We start from the raw sequence: 13,602 nt of genomic DNA on the forward strand, positions 1-13,602 counted from the left end.
ACAGCAGGACTGAGGGACTGACACAGGAACAAATGTATATTCCTTCTGTGGAACGTACCTCTTTGTATATCGTCTCGCTGTGTTGATTGTGTGTTTGTGAGTGACGTGGTAAAGTGAACAAATTTAACACAAATTCAAATTAAACTATCTTTACTGCCTTTTGCTGTTTGGTTCTACAAACTTTACAGTAGGCCTTTTGTAGTACCGTATTTTCCGGATTATAAGTTGCACTGGACTATAAATTGCACCAGCCAAAAAATGCATAATAGAGAAGAAAAAACATGTATAAGTTGCACTGGAGAATGAAATGCGGTTGCAAGTGTGAAAATAACAAATAATATCACATATAAGTCGCTCCGGAGTATAAGTATATAAGTATAAATATAAGTATAAGTCGCACCCCGGCCAAAACCGACTTATAGTCCGGAAAATACGGTATATTCTTTTGACCCCTCCAAACTGCAAAATGTTTTAACCATATGTGTGTACAAGTACAAGGACGTGGGCAGGGATTGGTGATAGGTCAAAACTTCAGGACAATTACAGGATTACTCAAACATGCCTGAATCAATCGAAATATAACAGAGAAACCTTGGGAAAAACTTCATAAAAGTCCATTTTGCTGTATGTCTCGTTTACAGATAACCGTTATCCTTGTGCGTCCCAAAAGAACTAGTCCTCCTTGTCCAATTACAGCATCATGCCTCACTTATCCTGTTACATAATGTTTTTGTGTTTGTTTGTTTGGTGTGAAGTGGACCACAATGGTGAGTTTGTTTTTGGACAAAGGAGCAGCTTTTATCCACGCTTCTCATTCTGTTTCCTTGGAGACCAATAACTGTAAAACATCATCACACTCACTGAAGGGGCACACCTCCCACCCCCACACACCACGCTCTATTCAAACCAGCTGAAGTGACTTATTAGATATGGAGTCTTGTATACTTTCAGTTGAAACAAGCACACACACCGTATTCAGGATTTGGCTCAACTGCTGTGATAAATTATGGCTGTAAAAATCAATGAAATAGTGTGCCAATATAATAAACATAGGTTATATAAGACTCAAGTTACAAGAGTACTATGAATTTAAAATTATACTACACAAGTAGTAGAAGGTCAGGAAACTGTTACATCCTATCCTCTGATTTAAATACATCAAATAAATAAGTATGGTGTCATAAAACCACTCTTAGCAGTATCATTAGTTAAATTTATACCACATGTAAAATGACCAAATAAACCTTTACTACTACTACTGCTGCTACATTTGTCTGATAATTTATTTTTTTATGTTTCTGTAGGTAACCATAGAGTTTCAGTGAGCAGTCTGCTAGTGTGTCATGGGCTGCTTTTGGTCGGCACTAACCTGGGGGTGACAGTGGGCTTGTCAGTTCCCAGACTGCAGGGGATCCCCAAAGTGACAGGTAAGACATGTCAGAGATAACACTTACAAATGTCCATTTTGCACCTTGTTTATTGCCTAATGTTTGTATGAGATTCATCAAAATAGGGAAAAGGAGTAGTTGAAAAGTGTGTGAGAATGTGTTCTTGGCCTAGGTCGGGGTATGGTGTCCTTGCATGCTCACAGTGGACCAGTCAAGTTCCTCACTATGGCGGCTGCAGTTTGTAACCGTCCCTCGTCCACATCACCATCTAACGCTGCCTCTGTCCAGCCTGCCGAGCTTGTGGAAGGAGACGGCACCTATTCCCCTTCAGATTCCACCCTCACGCCAGCGCAGGGCAAAGCGGTGTGGCTGGGAGAGGCAGGCTGCACCAACATGGCTCTTCAGGACTCCCTTTCCTCCTCTTCCTGCTGCTCCCTGGCCCCCTCACAGGGCTCCCTAGAGAACGGGCCAGAGGATGGGGCCCTGTACGACATGCTGCACGACCCTTCCCACCAGCAGAGGGGCCGCCGCACCAACAAGGTGAACGTCAGCTCTGTGCTGGTTGTCTCTGGAGGCCTGGGCCACCGCAAAGTCAACAAGAAGACCAAACCATCACGTCATGAAGACACATCATCCTCCACAATGATTTGGCAGATCCCATTGATTAACATGTAAAGGACCAAAACACAAGTGCAGAATGGTTCACGGTGATGACAATTTTGTTTTAAATATCATGATTAGAATATTTATGTTACCAAGAACAGAGCTGCTTCAAATACATAAGAAGAAAAGTGCTTATTACATTTTAGCTATAACCACTGACATGACAGTATTTTACAAAACTATGTATTTTTTTAAAAAAAAGAATAATAACTCGCTTGTAAATGTGATTTTCAACATAGGAGTCATTCATTTGAAAACAGAGCTAATACTAATTTGTTTATGTGCCGTTTTACATAATTGAATTTCAGTATTTACATCTCGGAAATGGAATATGAATTTGTGGCCTTTGTGAGGTTGCAACAGAAGCATGTACGTCTTTTTTTAAGTAAGAATCGTAAGAATGTCTCAGGATTGTGTTGGAAATGACTGAAGGTGGAAACATAGATTTGTTTTTTGTCAATTATTTGATACTTTTTACACTGAACAGCTGTTGGGGACGGCCTAACATTCCTAGCAACAGAAAAAAGGGAAATTATGACAGATATTTAGAAATCTTTTAGAATGGGACTTCCTGGCTGGCCAGGTTTAGTCATGCATGGATGAGAAGGATGCGTTATTTACTCATTTGTTTTCCCCCAATGTATTCTTATTAGAGTTTGCTACAAAGATATTTAAAAATAAATGTTTTATACTTCCAAAATATATGTCAGTCTGATGTGTTTATTAATATTCATACTTCTAAGTGTTTTTTTGCTCTACACAAAATGATGGCGTCTTTATTCCTGTGCTCTGGTCCCTGGAACTCTCGCTCTCTGACTATGTGCAGCCATCAGTACATGCTGTGACTAGCAATGTGCCTGGGGGGCCACAGGAACTGCCTGATACCACTCTTCCTGGATTTCTTTTCTCCCACTACAACTAGAACGGGTCAAGACATTCTCTTTTTTTTTTGCGCCTACATTTACAGTTGCACAACCATGATCAACGACACTCCTTACAGCCTACACAGTGTGGGGAAATCCCTTACATTTACTGCACCTATTTTGGGAGCATTACTCTGATGGTGTAATGCTTCTGACTTAAAGTACACAAATTACACAGTCATTTATCAGTGTGTATGACTGGATGCCGTATCATTACTTGTACAGTCAGACAGCTTTGTTTTCACTCTATTCCTGAGGTTTCCATGGAGACACACATTTAAGATGTGTATCATGGGCATAGCTTTGTACTCTGAATATCTGCCATTCAAACCTGCCAGTTAGAATGGCCTTTAATCTCAGTGGGCTGATGGATGTGTAAGAACCTGTGGCAACGCAACTCTATTTATACACATCTAAAGGGCAGTTGTGGAGGGACAAGCGCTTTGTGGAGGGAGCAATGGACACTTTGGACATAATATATGCCACAATTTCATATGATGGACTTATGCTATACTGATATATATTACTGAAATAACTATGTTGCACTGGGATCTCCACGTGAATGCATCTAAAGAATGTTCACACGTTTATTTAATTTGACCTATACACGCCTGTTACATGTAGATCGGTGACATTTGACAGTGGTTCATCCCCAGAGTGGGTACCGAGCCCTCGCGCTCCCCAGACCAGCAGGAGGTGATGCGTAACGGAATGCGTCTCATCCGGCGCGCGCGCTCAGATGGACAGATGGAGCCTCGTGTTAAGTGTAGGGTTAATACCGAGGAGGGGCGTGGTTTGGATCAATATTAACCGCCTTTTCACTGTACTTTACTGTAAAAGAAAAAGGGAAAAAACACCCACACACACGCCTAAAAGCCCAGTGCTAGTGATGCGGCTTCACGCGCCCGTCAGTGCGGGACAGCTCCGTGTCGGGGACGGGACGGGAACAGCGGCGCTCCTCACTCCCCCTGAAGGGAGAACTGGCGGAGCTCCGACGGGGCTGATCCGAAGGAGGTGCGACCTGGAGTGACTGTACACTCGTCACTCCGCCTCGCCTTTCTCCACCGAGTCGCGCATGAAGAGTCTGAAACGCGACGGCGGCAGCGAGAGAGAGAGAGGGAGACACGACGTGCGCGTTTTTCGTTGAATTAATCCCAGAATGCATTGGCGATCCGCTGCGTCCGTTATGATCGCGCGTGTCCTTACGTAAGCGGGCTTTGTGGAGGCGCGGACAGAGCGTGGAACTGCGGGAGCCGTTCTTCATTCTCAGCGAGGTAAACGCAGGTAGGTCACGTTCAAATGCTTGTGCTTATGGGATGTTTAAATGACATATATTGCTGTAAAATGCAGTGTTTTTTGAGCAACAGCGCATTCATCACGGTTCTGTACCAGCAGCACGTTTAATATGATTGCAAACATCAAATTCTACAGATTAATTCAGACTCCATCCGTGCAACACCCTATGCGCATGCGCGTTTGAAACTGTCTACTTTTCCATTCATAGGATCAATAAAATAGCACTGAATGTGTGTTAGAGCTTTTATTTTGCACACAAAGGACAACACTAGCTCTCTTTTTAACTGTTGCTTTTAATAGTGCCTCATAGAGATTTAATAGGTTCTTATAATGTTGTAATATATAATGATAATATTAATATTTATGTAATTATTAACGTTATACTGACTCTTTGTTTCATCTAGGTGACGTGAGGCGAGAGGAGGCAGAAATCGCTCCAGCTGGCAAACTATGTCCACTCAGCATGATCTGTGAAGCCTCCCAACTAGTGTAACATGAGTGAGGACCGCGTGCAGGGAGGAGGGGCCGTCGCCGTGGAGACTGATGCCACACTCCCCGCGGTGACCTCTGACCTCGCGACGCCTGCTGCCGATCGCAAAGATGGAAAGCCGGGCGCAAACTGCATCCACGGTTTTCTTCAGGGCGACGGAGAGTTCAGCCCAACACCTGTGGTCGAAAAGGAATATTTACTGGACGGGAAGTTGATGGAGAATAATCACGTGGGAAATGACAAGAACAACGGCTCATATACCTCAACATCAACAGAAACAAGTGCCCACTTTAAAACCGCTCTGCCCAATCATTTTGCTAGCGTGCGCCAAAACAGCGCTGCGAGCGAAAACCACAACGGCGCCAGAGCAAAAGTACCTCACCATGCAGATCCTACGGTGCACAACTCCGGCCAAACTGAACAGGAAACTGAATACTCCAACCCCACGTTCGAGGACAGTGGCCAGGAAGCAGAAAAAGGAAGCTCGTCGAAAAAAGAGGAGCCGGATTTAGTCATCGAAGTTGGCGGACAGTCGATCAACGCACACAAGTCTGTCCTGGCGGAGAAAAGTGACTATTTCAAAGCTCGCCTGTCACGAAACATCCTCAAAGTCAAAGGGGTCAGCTACAAGACCATGTCCACGTTGATAGATTATATTTACACTGCTCAGATGAATGTTGGCAAGGATAATGTCGTGGATGTCATTACCGGGGCGAAGGTCCTGCAGATCCCCTGTGCTGTCCAGGCAGCTATGGACCGCATGTCCGAGCAGATCACGGCGGAGAACTGCTACGAGATCCTTACCATAGCCAAAAAGCAGCGCCTGAACGAGCTGAAAGAGACCGCCTATGGGTACATGAGTGACAATTTTCTACAAATTCTCAAAGACCCCTCGGTGTACGGGCGTCTCACCGGGTCCGAGCGGGACCTGGTCTTGAGGAAAAGGATGGAGGGGAAGCAGGCGCTGATGGTGGCGGAGGTGAACGATGTTTTCGATCGTGTCGGGAGCCGGCCTCCGAGTCGCTGCGGAAGTCGGCCGCAAAGTCCATTGTCAGTGGAGTCGTTGGAGGATAACAATATGATTTACTACTACAACGACGTGGTAAATGACTGGACTGCCTTGACTTCGATGCCCGATGACCTCAACACTAAGGGCTGCGGTATCTGCACGATGTATAATTACCTATTTGTGGCAGGGGGGATCAAGGCCAATGGAGTAAAGGGTAAAGTCTCTGATAGAGTCTTCTGTTACAACCCCATCACCAACCGCTGGGCTGAGGTGCGGCCTCTGATCCAGGCTCGGGCCCAGTTAAAGCTAGTGTCCATGGACGGTTACTTGTACGCCATTGGAGGAGAATGTTTGTTCACGGTGGAGAAGTATGACCCTCGCATGGACCGCTGGACCACAATAGCTCCTCTGCCCAAAGGAGCGTTCGCCGTGGCCCACGAAGCCACGACCTGCAGTGGAGAGCTGTACGTCTCCGGAGGTTCTCTCTTCTACCGACTCCTGAAATACGACCCCAAAAGAGACGAGTGGCAGGAGTGTCCCTACAACAACAGCAGGAAAAAGTCGAGCGACATGGTGGCGCTAAAGAGCTTCATTTACCGCTTTGACGTGAACCGCGAGCAAGGGATCAATGTGTTCAAGTACAATACCATCGTGAAAATGTGGCACGACTGCGCGTCACAGAAAATAGGGAGCCTTTTGCCCTTCAGGTGTGCGCTTATTGGGAACTGCATCTACTGTGTGAACAAGAGCCAGACTCTGCAGTTCGTGGTGGAGGAGGAGAAGGCCTACTTTGTGGAGGAGATGCTCAAGGCGCCGTTGGAGGCTCGGGGCGTGCTGTTCCCGTTTGTTCTTACTTTGCCTGAAAAGTCTGAGAAAGCGACAAAATAGTCACGCCCTGAATAACACCAAGAGGGCGATAGCCAAAATGAAATAAGCAAAATACATTCTATGGACTTGTAAATGTCTATCGTGTCTCAGTGTATCGATGGCGGCTTGCAATGTGAATATTTGCATGGGAACTTAATGCATCTATGGGTAAAAGCCTTAAATATCTGTTTTGAATGGAAGCGACATATTTGATCTGAAATTGTAGATATGATATGAGGACAATATGAAGGTTACAGTTTGTGAGTGTTTGTCCTCATGGGTCTTTTTAATATTCCACAGCACTGTCCATCATGGTTTGTAAGCACATTATGGAAGAGAATGATATGGTGATGATAGTCATGGATATTGAATGTGCAATGGTTATAATGTATGCAAAGGAAATGGTTTTAGATGTCGACAGGAAGTGTGCATCGCTCTTAATGGAAGCTAGTTAAGTCTCGTCCAAGGTTAATACGATTTTCCAGTAAGCACTTTTGTTGTCCCTTCATTATCTTCTGTATTTTTAGATTATTCTAGTTAAAAATAGCGTGGTTAGTCAAGCCTAAGTCGAACCCTCTAACTAGTGGTAGGCGTCTTAAAGTTCTCACAGGACCAGTGAGTGCGCCTTGATTTGTATTTTAAATCAGTGCAATTATTACAATGGCTCTTAGATCCATCCATCCATCCATTTTCTACCGCTTGTTCCCTTTCGGGGTCGAGGGTGACTGGAGCCTATCCCAGTGACTTCGGGCCTTAGGCGGGGTACACCCTGGACAGTGGCCAACTTGTCGCAGATGTAAATTTTAAATCTAAATGTAACTGGTTTTGCACCTAGAGGTAACTGATTATGTAAAATCAAATGTTGAGCACAAGGTCAGAAAGCACCGATTATATCCTTTCATAGCCAATTGTAAAAGAAATGATAAATGTGCCAAAGACTTGTACAATTGAACAGTGTTATTATCCTACTATTATTACTAGTTTATGCATAAAACTACAAGAGTGACTTCTTTTTTAGATGCTGACTTTTGTATTCCTAACTCCCCAAGTAATCCAGATTGTTGCCAAAAAAGAACAAAGGTTTAAAGTAAAGACATAGACTTTTCCGGATGTATGGAATGGCTAAGAGGCTTCTACTTTGGTTACACTAAACTTTACAGACACTAATAAATGTGTTTTTGTTACAAAACAGCCACCTTCATCTTGAATGTTCTGGGGACGTGTGGTGAAATGCTTTTATATGGTTTGTATAAATGGTCAGTGTGACACGGGCATCGTTGATGTGGTGTAACATTTTGGTATCTTGCTGGCAACATCTGTATTTTGTTACTTTTATATCGAGCGCGGAGCTTTTGATATGCTGCTGTGATGGACATGTTTGAGGTAAAGACTTTTGTTTAAAGCATTTGAAGTGACCTGATGAAATAGCTGTGATAAAGTTCAAAGTAAGAGCTTCAAATAAAACATTTGTCTTGCAAAGAAAATGTCCTGTATTTTGTTATACTACTGAGAATAGCCTCCCTCATTTGTTCAGTCAGACTGCCACCTCCTGGTTAAAGAGGAATATTACAGATAATGCTGGCCGTAATGAAACTTGTGTAGCATTATATATAGTAAAAAAAATATATAAATAATAAAAAATGATACATGCCTACAAACAATGTGAAAATTTAACCCCATTCTACAGGTAGTTGCTATAATTTTGACTTATGAGGTTATGTGGTTAAAATAAAGAAATAGAAGGCCTAGAAATATAGGCCTTGTAAAATATTGTCATTTATAAATTACCATTACTCAAGTCAAATAATGTATTGATGACAGTGGCATATGTGTTTTGAGACTAAACAACCCTTGTCAGTACATTATATACATTAGAGAACTGGCGGGAATTCTTGTCTCACACACTTGACATTGAAGGATTGGCCACTGGGGGGCAGTATGGGATTATATAAAATTGAGGTAGCGTTTAATAAATCCAAACAGTGACCACCTTATCCACACTGGTCTTCATTTGCTTTGAGGGGGGTGGGAGGTGTTATTCTGTGTGTTGGGACCGAGTATGTGAGGCTGGGAAATATAAATCAGAACTAATATCTCAACCTGTTTCTGAATTCTATAATCATTACATTTGCAATCCATTAGAAAATATAAACATATAAGTCAAAGATGAAAAAAGCAACTGATGACTGTAAATAAAATATGCAGAATTTAGTATGAGGTACATAACATAAGCACTTTGGAGCAGGTATAGAATGATGTCAGATTAAAAAGAGAATATATCTTTGTGGAGGTTCATTCATATCATACAAAACGTGAATGAAGAGTAAATTAATTTATACTACATACTACAAAAGTTCAGAAATATTAATATTTTTTTAAACAGGTTTTCTTTTGGACATTATATATTAATAGACCTGCTAGTTTTGCATATCTTCAAATCAACAATAGCATTACCAACATATAAGTCGCTATAGTCAACAATGTTTTCAGTCACAATTATATTTCAACTGCAGGGATTTACCAGAAAACTGTATTTACCAGAACGTCTGGCCTACACACACAAAGCCAGATATGTTCGTACTATAAGTAAAAATACTATCCTGTTTCACACCAGAGTGCTGCATGAGGAACTCTCAAATAAGATCTACTACACATTGTGAACTTACAAATACAGGTTATACAAATACACTTTTTTAGGCAATACAGGAGACATTTAAATGGACCAGCTAATCTTCTGTTCACATTGTCACTTTCTTAGAGAATTATAATTAAGTTTCCATAGCCCTAATTGGTTTTAGTCATTTGAATGCAGAGCTTGTTAAATCTGCCTCATTTTTACCTACAGCTAAGCATACCCATTAAGGACTGTCTGATTTTGAACTGCTTTGTTCAGAAAATAAAGAACAAGTGATTTAGTCTTCTCAGCGGAGTGCCAATTGATCTAAAATCTTAAAAGGGGGAAGATAAAATTTGAAATGACTTCACAACAGCTTATGTGATAAGCCACCGAATCGCTCTAAGCTGCTTCTTTCTTGTCAAATGGCACAGAGATTTTATGTGGCACTGTCTTTTAATTTCCAGTTGATTATCTATGATTATGCTCTAACTTGCACCGCCTTTATAGAGTCAAAAAAACTGCTATAAATGAAAATCACCAGAGAAAATTACGGCCCGGGGAGAGGCATCAAGTAATGTGCTTTTCTATATCCACCCGCACTCCCTCATTTCTTGCCATTTGAATAAATCCAGAATTATTTACACCTTCAAGGCAACTTGACTGAACCGTACATCAGTCAATTAGTTAATCAGAAATTTTCTGTGATTTCAGTTTAGCGTGCAGTTCTTGGCTCCCTCTGGTCCCCCCCTTTTTAGTCTCTCATCCTGACAGTGACAAATTACTCCTCTGCTTGGCGAGATTGAAAATTAAAAGCATTTAAAGTTTCTCATGCATCTATGCTAATGAGAAATTCAGATATGATTTGCATGCGAAAGAGGCTAGTCGGAGAGCTCATCATTGGCCCCAGCACCTCCAGCCAATTTATCCATGCAAAGCTTTTCACTGAAGATTTTAGCAGAGAAGAAAATGGTGTGTGTAAACATGCTTGATATGCAAGAATTAGTTTGCTTTTGCTCTATCATATTGTTGCTTTCATATGCTTCTCTGTATTCATTCTGCACCCTAACATTTTCTCTCCCCAGACCTTCAGTCAAATTAGGTCATTGTGTCGAGCCCTGTCACATCCCTCTGCAGGGGGCCTCTAGTGACAGTGCACACTCACTGCTCGTGCACATCCACATGCTGCTTTGCTCTGTAAAGACATGGCAACGAGCATGTCAAAATACTACTCAAGTAGACTAATGTGACTGGAACAGCACCATAATATTATAACGGCTTTTTTTTCTTCTTCCTTGTCTTTTTTTTAATAAGGTTTTTATACAATTCTTTATGGAATCTTTACAATATCTAAAGCAAAAATACAAATACATTTTAAATTGCTGTGCAACCTTGATAATAAAAGGTTTCCATGCTATGGGTGTTGTAAGAGGCATGTGTCCCCCTGGTGGTCAACATGGAAACTACCACTGTATCCACACTGAAAAGGAATGTTTATGAAATAGAGGAAATACTTAATGTGCTAAAAAAACAATAGATATTCAGTTTATTGAGAATTCAGAAAATAATACAATAATGGGTCTCTGTATGTTGAATACAATAATATTTAGGCAGAACGCTATCCATCAAATGTGTACGCTCTGAAACAACTATTATCTCTATTTTTACTACAGCTGCTTCTACCACCCACTTAGCTTCAGTTACAATACAGCCACTGTTCCAAACATCAAAGCTCTCTGTCAGTTAAAAGTGCACATTGTAAAGCTTTACTCCTGCTCGTCTGTGGTGACAATATGATGTTACTGTTTTGCCTGAAATAATCTTGTTTGGCATTAAACTTATTGCCAACTCCATGTATAAAAGCAGGTGATGGTAAATGGCCACATCTGTAGAATAGAAAATTCCGGCAAACAGCAACATCTCCATGGAGACAAGCAGGTGACGGACTGCATCACAAGGAAATATTGCATAATGGACCTTTAAACTTAACACAAATGTAACTGATATAGCAGGAATATAAATATAAATATATGTTTTACCATAAGTATAATTATTTAATATATAAGATCATTAGAATTAATTCAGCTACATACAATCGTATTTTTACATAAGCACAAAGGTAGTATAGGCTTGCCTTGTGTTGCCTTGTGTTGCTGAAATCTCTTTGTTTTATGACAAAGGAAAAGGTTCTGGAGTCCTAGGACTAGCTCTGCTCAATGATTTGTTTTCTAGTGTAAACTCCTGCTCAGTGAAAGTCTCTAAATATCAACGCAAGCGCTTCTTCCTTGTGTTTGTTTGCTCAGGAGTTTCTAAATGATAGTAACCTTGGAAACACGATGTATTAATGAAGGGGGAAAATTAAACGCAACTTTAATTTGTCTGTGCGTCGTGGCTGAGGTGAGCGGATTAGCCGTGATTGAGGTGTGAGATGAGGGAAGGAAAGCGTTGACATGACATGTATTTGTCATCATGTCATTTCAAGGAGGATGCTGCAGCAATTATGGTTACGGGTACACTGCAATTAAAAGCGCTAGTATTCATTAATTATTTTGAGATTCATTTTTCTGTGGTCGGCGAGATGATTGCCACTGAGCTCAGTCGCACCAATTATGCAGTTTAATTAGAAATGTCAATATTAAGAAATAATTAAACTTGAAGATACATTTAAGTTGTCAGAAGACTGGGAAAGTTAGGGCTCTCACACCACACATGTTTCTATAATACGCTTCACATTGATTTGTAAATTAAAGATGAGGTTTTGATCGATGTGTACGGCAGACTGAACTAGAGAGTAAATAGGCGACGTGATCCGTGGTGGAAAAATGGTTTTCAAAGGTCCGACAGTGTTTTTGAAATCAAGACAGATCGGCTGACATCCAGAAGCCATTATCAATCTGACAGTACTCATGAAAGAAAGTACAATTTATACTAAACAACCAACCTCCTTAGGCACTGTAAAAGAGTTGACCGTTAAGTGTGTATATGTAAAAATGTGCAATACTTGACTGACCTAATCATGTGCAATACAGTCATATTCATATTACTGTCATACTCACCAGCAATTAAGGCCATATTCATGTGCATACAACTGATGTAAATAAGAGTGTTTACTTAACATTAGTATTAGTATTATTTTATCTTATGCCAGCTATTTTCACTTTACTTTATTTTTATTATTATTTACTTCATTTTTTTATTTTTATTTTTAAAAATTGTGTTTTTTTGAAAATTCCTAAGTTATCTGTCCCTTCCCCCTGTATCTACTGCGTTGTAACACCGAAATTTCCCCATGTGTGGACAATAAAGGATCTTATCTTATCTTAAAGCCAATGATTCAATTACAGTTCATTCATTAAGGAAACTGTACTCACACAAAGCAATCGAACATCAGTCCAACTTCGTCATAAAGCCAAGATAAACTTTGGTCAATCTCGATGATAAGAATGTGCATTTTAATCAACAGGTCTACTTCAGGTCTCGTGGAAAAGAGGAGTCACTTGTTTAGGAGAAAGCCCTCAGTCAGGACGACACAATGTTGAGTCTTGTGATGTCAGTAATAGATCTATAATGTAAAGCCAATGTGTGCATGTCACTTATTGTCACTTGTAGCACTAACAATCTTTTACTTTTGTGTTAGGACAGGACTGAAAGGTAATCTTAACAATATTATTTTGTAATTTGGGAGATACTCTACAAGAACGTAGAAGAAAATGATGCTTTACAGTCAATATTTCTGATGCATAAATGTAATGTGTCTATTGACAATACATTTAGCCTGGACAAATGATGTGTTAACTTGTTGATTGTGATTGGTTGATGTAAAAACAGACTTAAAAGGCGCGGTACATCAAAGCTCTGCGTCTGAACCAACTGTAGCTCTGCAGCACACTCTAAAACACAGAATGGTAATCACACATTGGTAAAGTACAATACATTTAATATGAGATTGGGTCCTGGGTTACTTTGTGCAGGAAATGTCGGGCCTTGAGGTCAAAAAGGCTAAGCGCCCTTGCTACGCTCGCTCTTCCAAACCTTATGTGTCACTTTCTTAATTGGACACAAAATAGTTTTATTTTGTGAGCGTCTGATGCATAATTGTTTTTGTTTTTTTGTAACTGATATGAAATGACATGTCAAAACAATTCTGTACATCAGTTCATAAATACAATTAATGTATTTTCCTTGATGTGTTTCGTCTACCTCAAGCTTATTGACCAAGCACAATTATGAATAAAATGTTGAGTGACGCATTCATAATAGAAACAAAAGGCTATCTTTTCACAGCAATTTAATCAGACGTCATAAGAAGGGAAGACATTGCATGCTATAGTCCAGGTTTAGTCCTGCTATAG

General features: G+C 40.8%; 2 protein-coding genes across 5 annotated transcripts in view; both read left to right on the forward strand.

Annotated features, from left to right (window-relative positions):
* The window catches only part of arhgef10 (Rho guanine nucleotide exchange factor (GEF) 10), a 33,282-nt gene extending 30,531 nt beyond the window's left edge, over nt 1-2,751 (forward strand). For all 3 annotated transcript variants that reach the window (XM_072457209.1, XM_072457211.1, XM_072457210.1), the window contains 2 exons: nt 1,305-1,427; nt 1,561-2,751. In XM_072457209.1, coding sequence (XP_072313310.1) covers nt 1,305-1,427; nt 1,561-2,063 — 626 coding nt within the window. In that variant the 3' untranslated portion in view covers nt 2,064-2,751. The remainder of the gene's footprint in view (nt 1-1,304; nt 1,428-1,560) is intronic.
* Nucleotides 2,752-4,236: 1,485 nt separating this feature from the next.
* Nucleotides 4,237-8,120, forward strand: kbtbd11 (kelch repeat and BTB (POZ) domain containing 11). 2 transcript variants are annotated; one of them, XM_072457488.1, is made up of 2 exons: nt 4,237-4,262; nt 4,692-8,120. In XM_072457488.1, exon 2 carries the CDS (start codon nt 4,765-4,767, stop codon nt 6,655-6,657), a length of 1,893 nt encoding a protein of 630 aa, XP_072313589.1. In that variant the 5' UTR covers nt 4,237-4,262; nt 4,692-4,764; the 3' UTR covers nt 6,658-8,120. The 2 variants fall into 2 exon arrangements, 1 of the variants encoding a protein (XP_072313589.1); XR_011928360.1 differs by lacking the exon at nt 4,237-4,262 and having other exon boundaries at nt 4,668-7,723; nt 7,764-8,120.
* Nucleotides 8,121-13,602: the final 5,482 nt, after the last annotated feature.

The sequence above is a fragment of the Eucyclogobius newberryi genome, unplaced genomic scaffold, assembly GCF_026437365.1.
Source record: "Eucyclogobius newberryi isolate DKJ021-1_F unplaced genomic scaffold, fEucNew1.0.hap1 SCAF_21, whole genome shotgun sequence".
NCBI lineage: Eukaryota > Metazoa > Chordata > Actinopteri > Gobiiformes > Gobiidae > Eucyclogobius > Eucyclogobius newberryi.

Bases quoted from the DNA above. Each gene is read 5' to 3' on its own strand.
- kbtbd11 (XM_072457488.1), top strand. From the start codon at position 4,765: ATGAGTGAGGACCGCGTGCAGGGAGGAGGGGCCGTCGCCGTGGAGACT.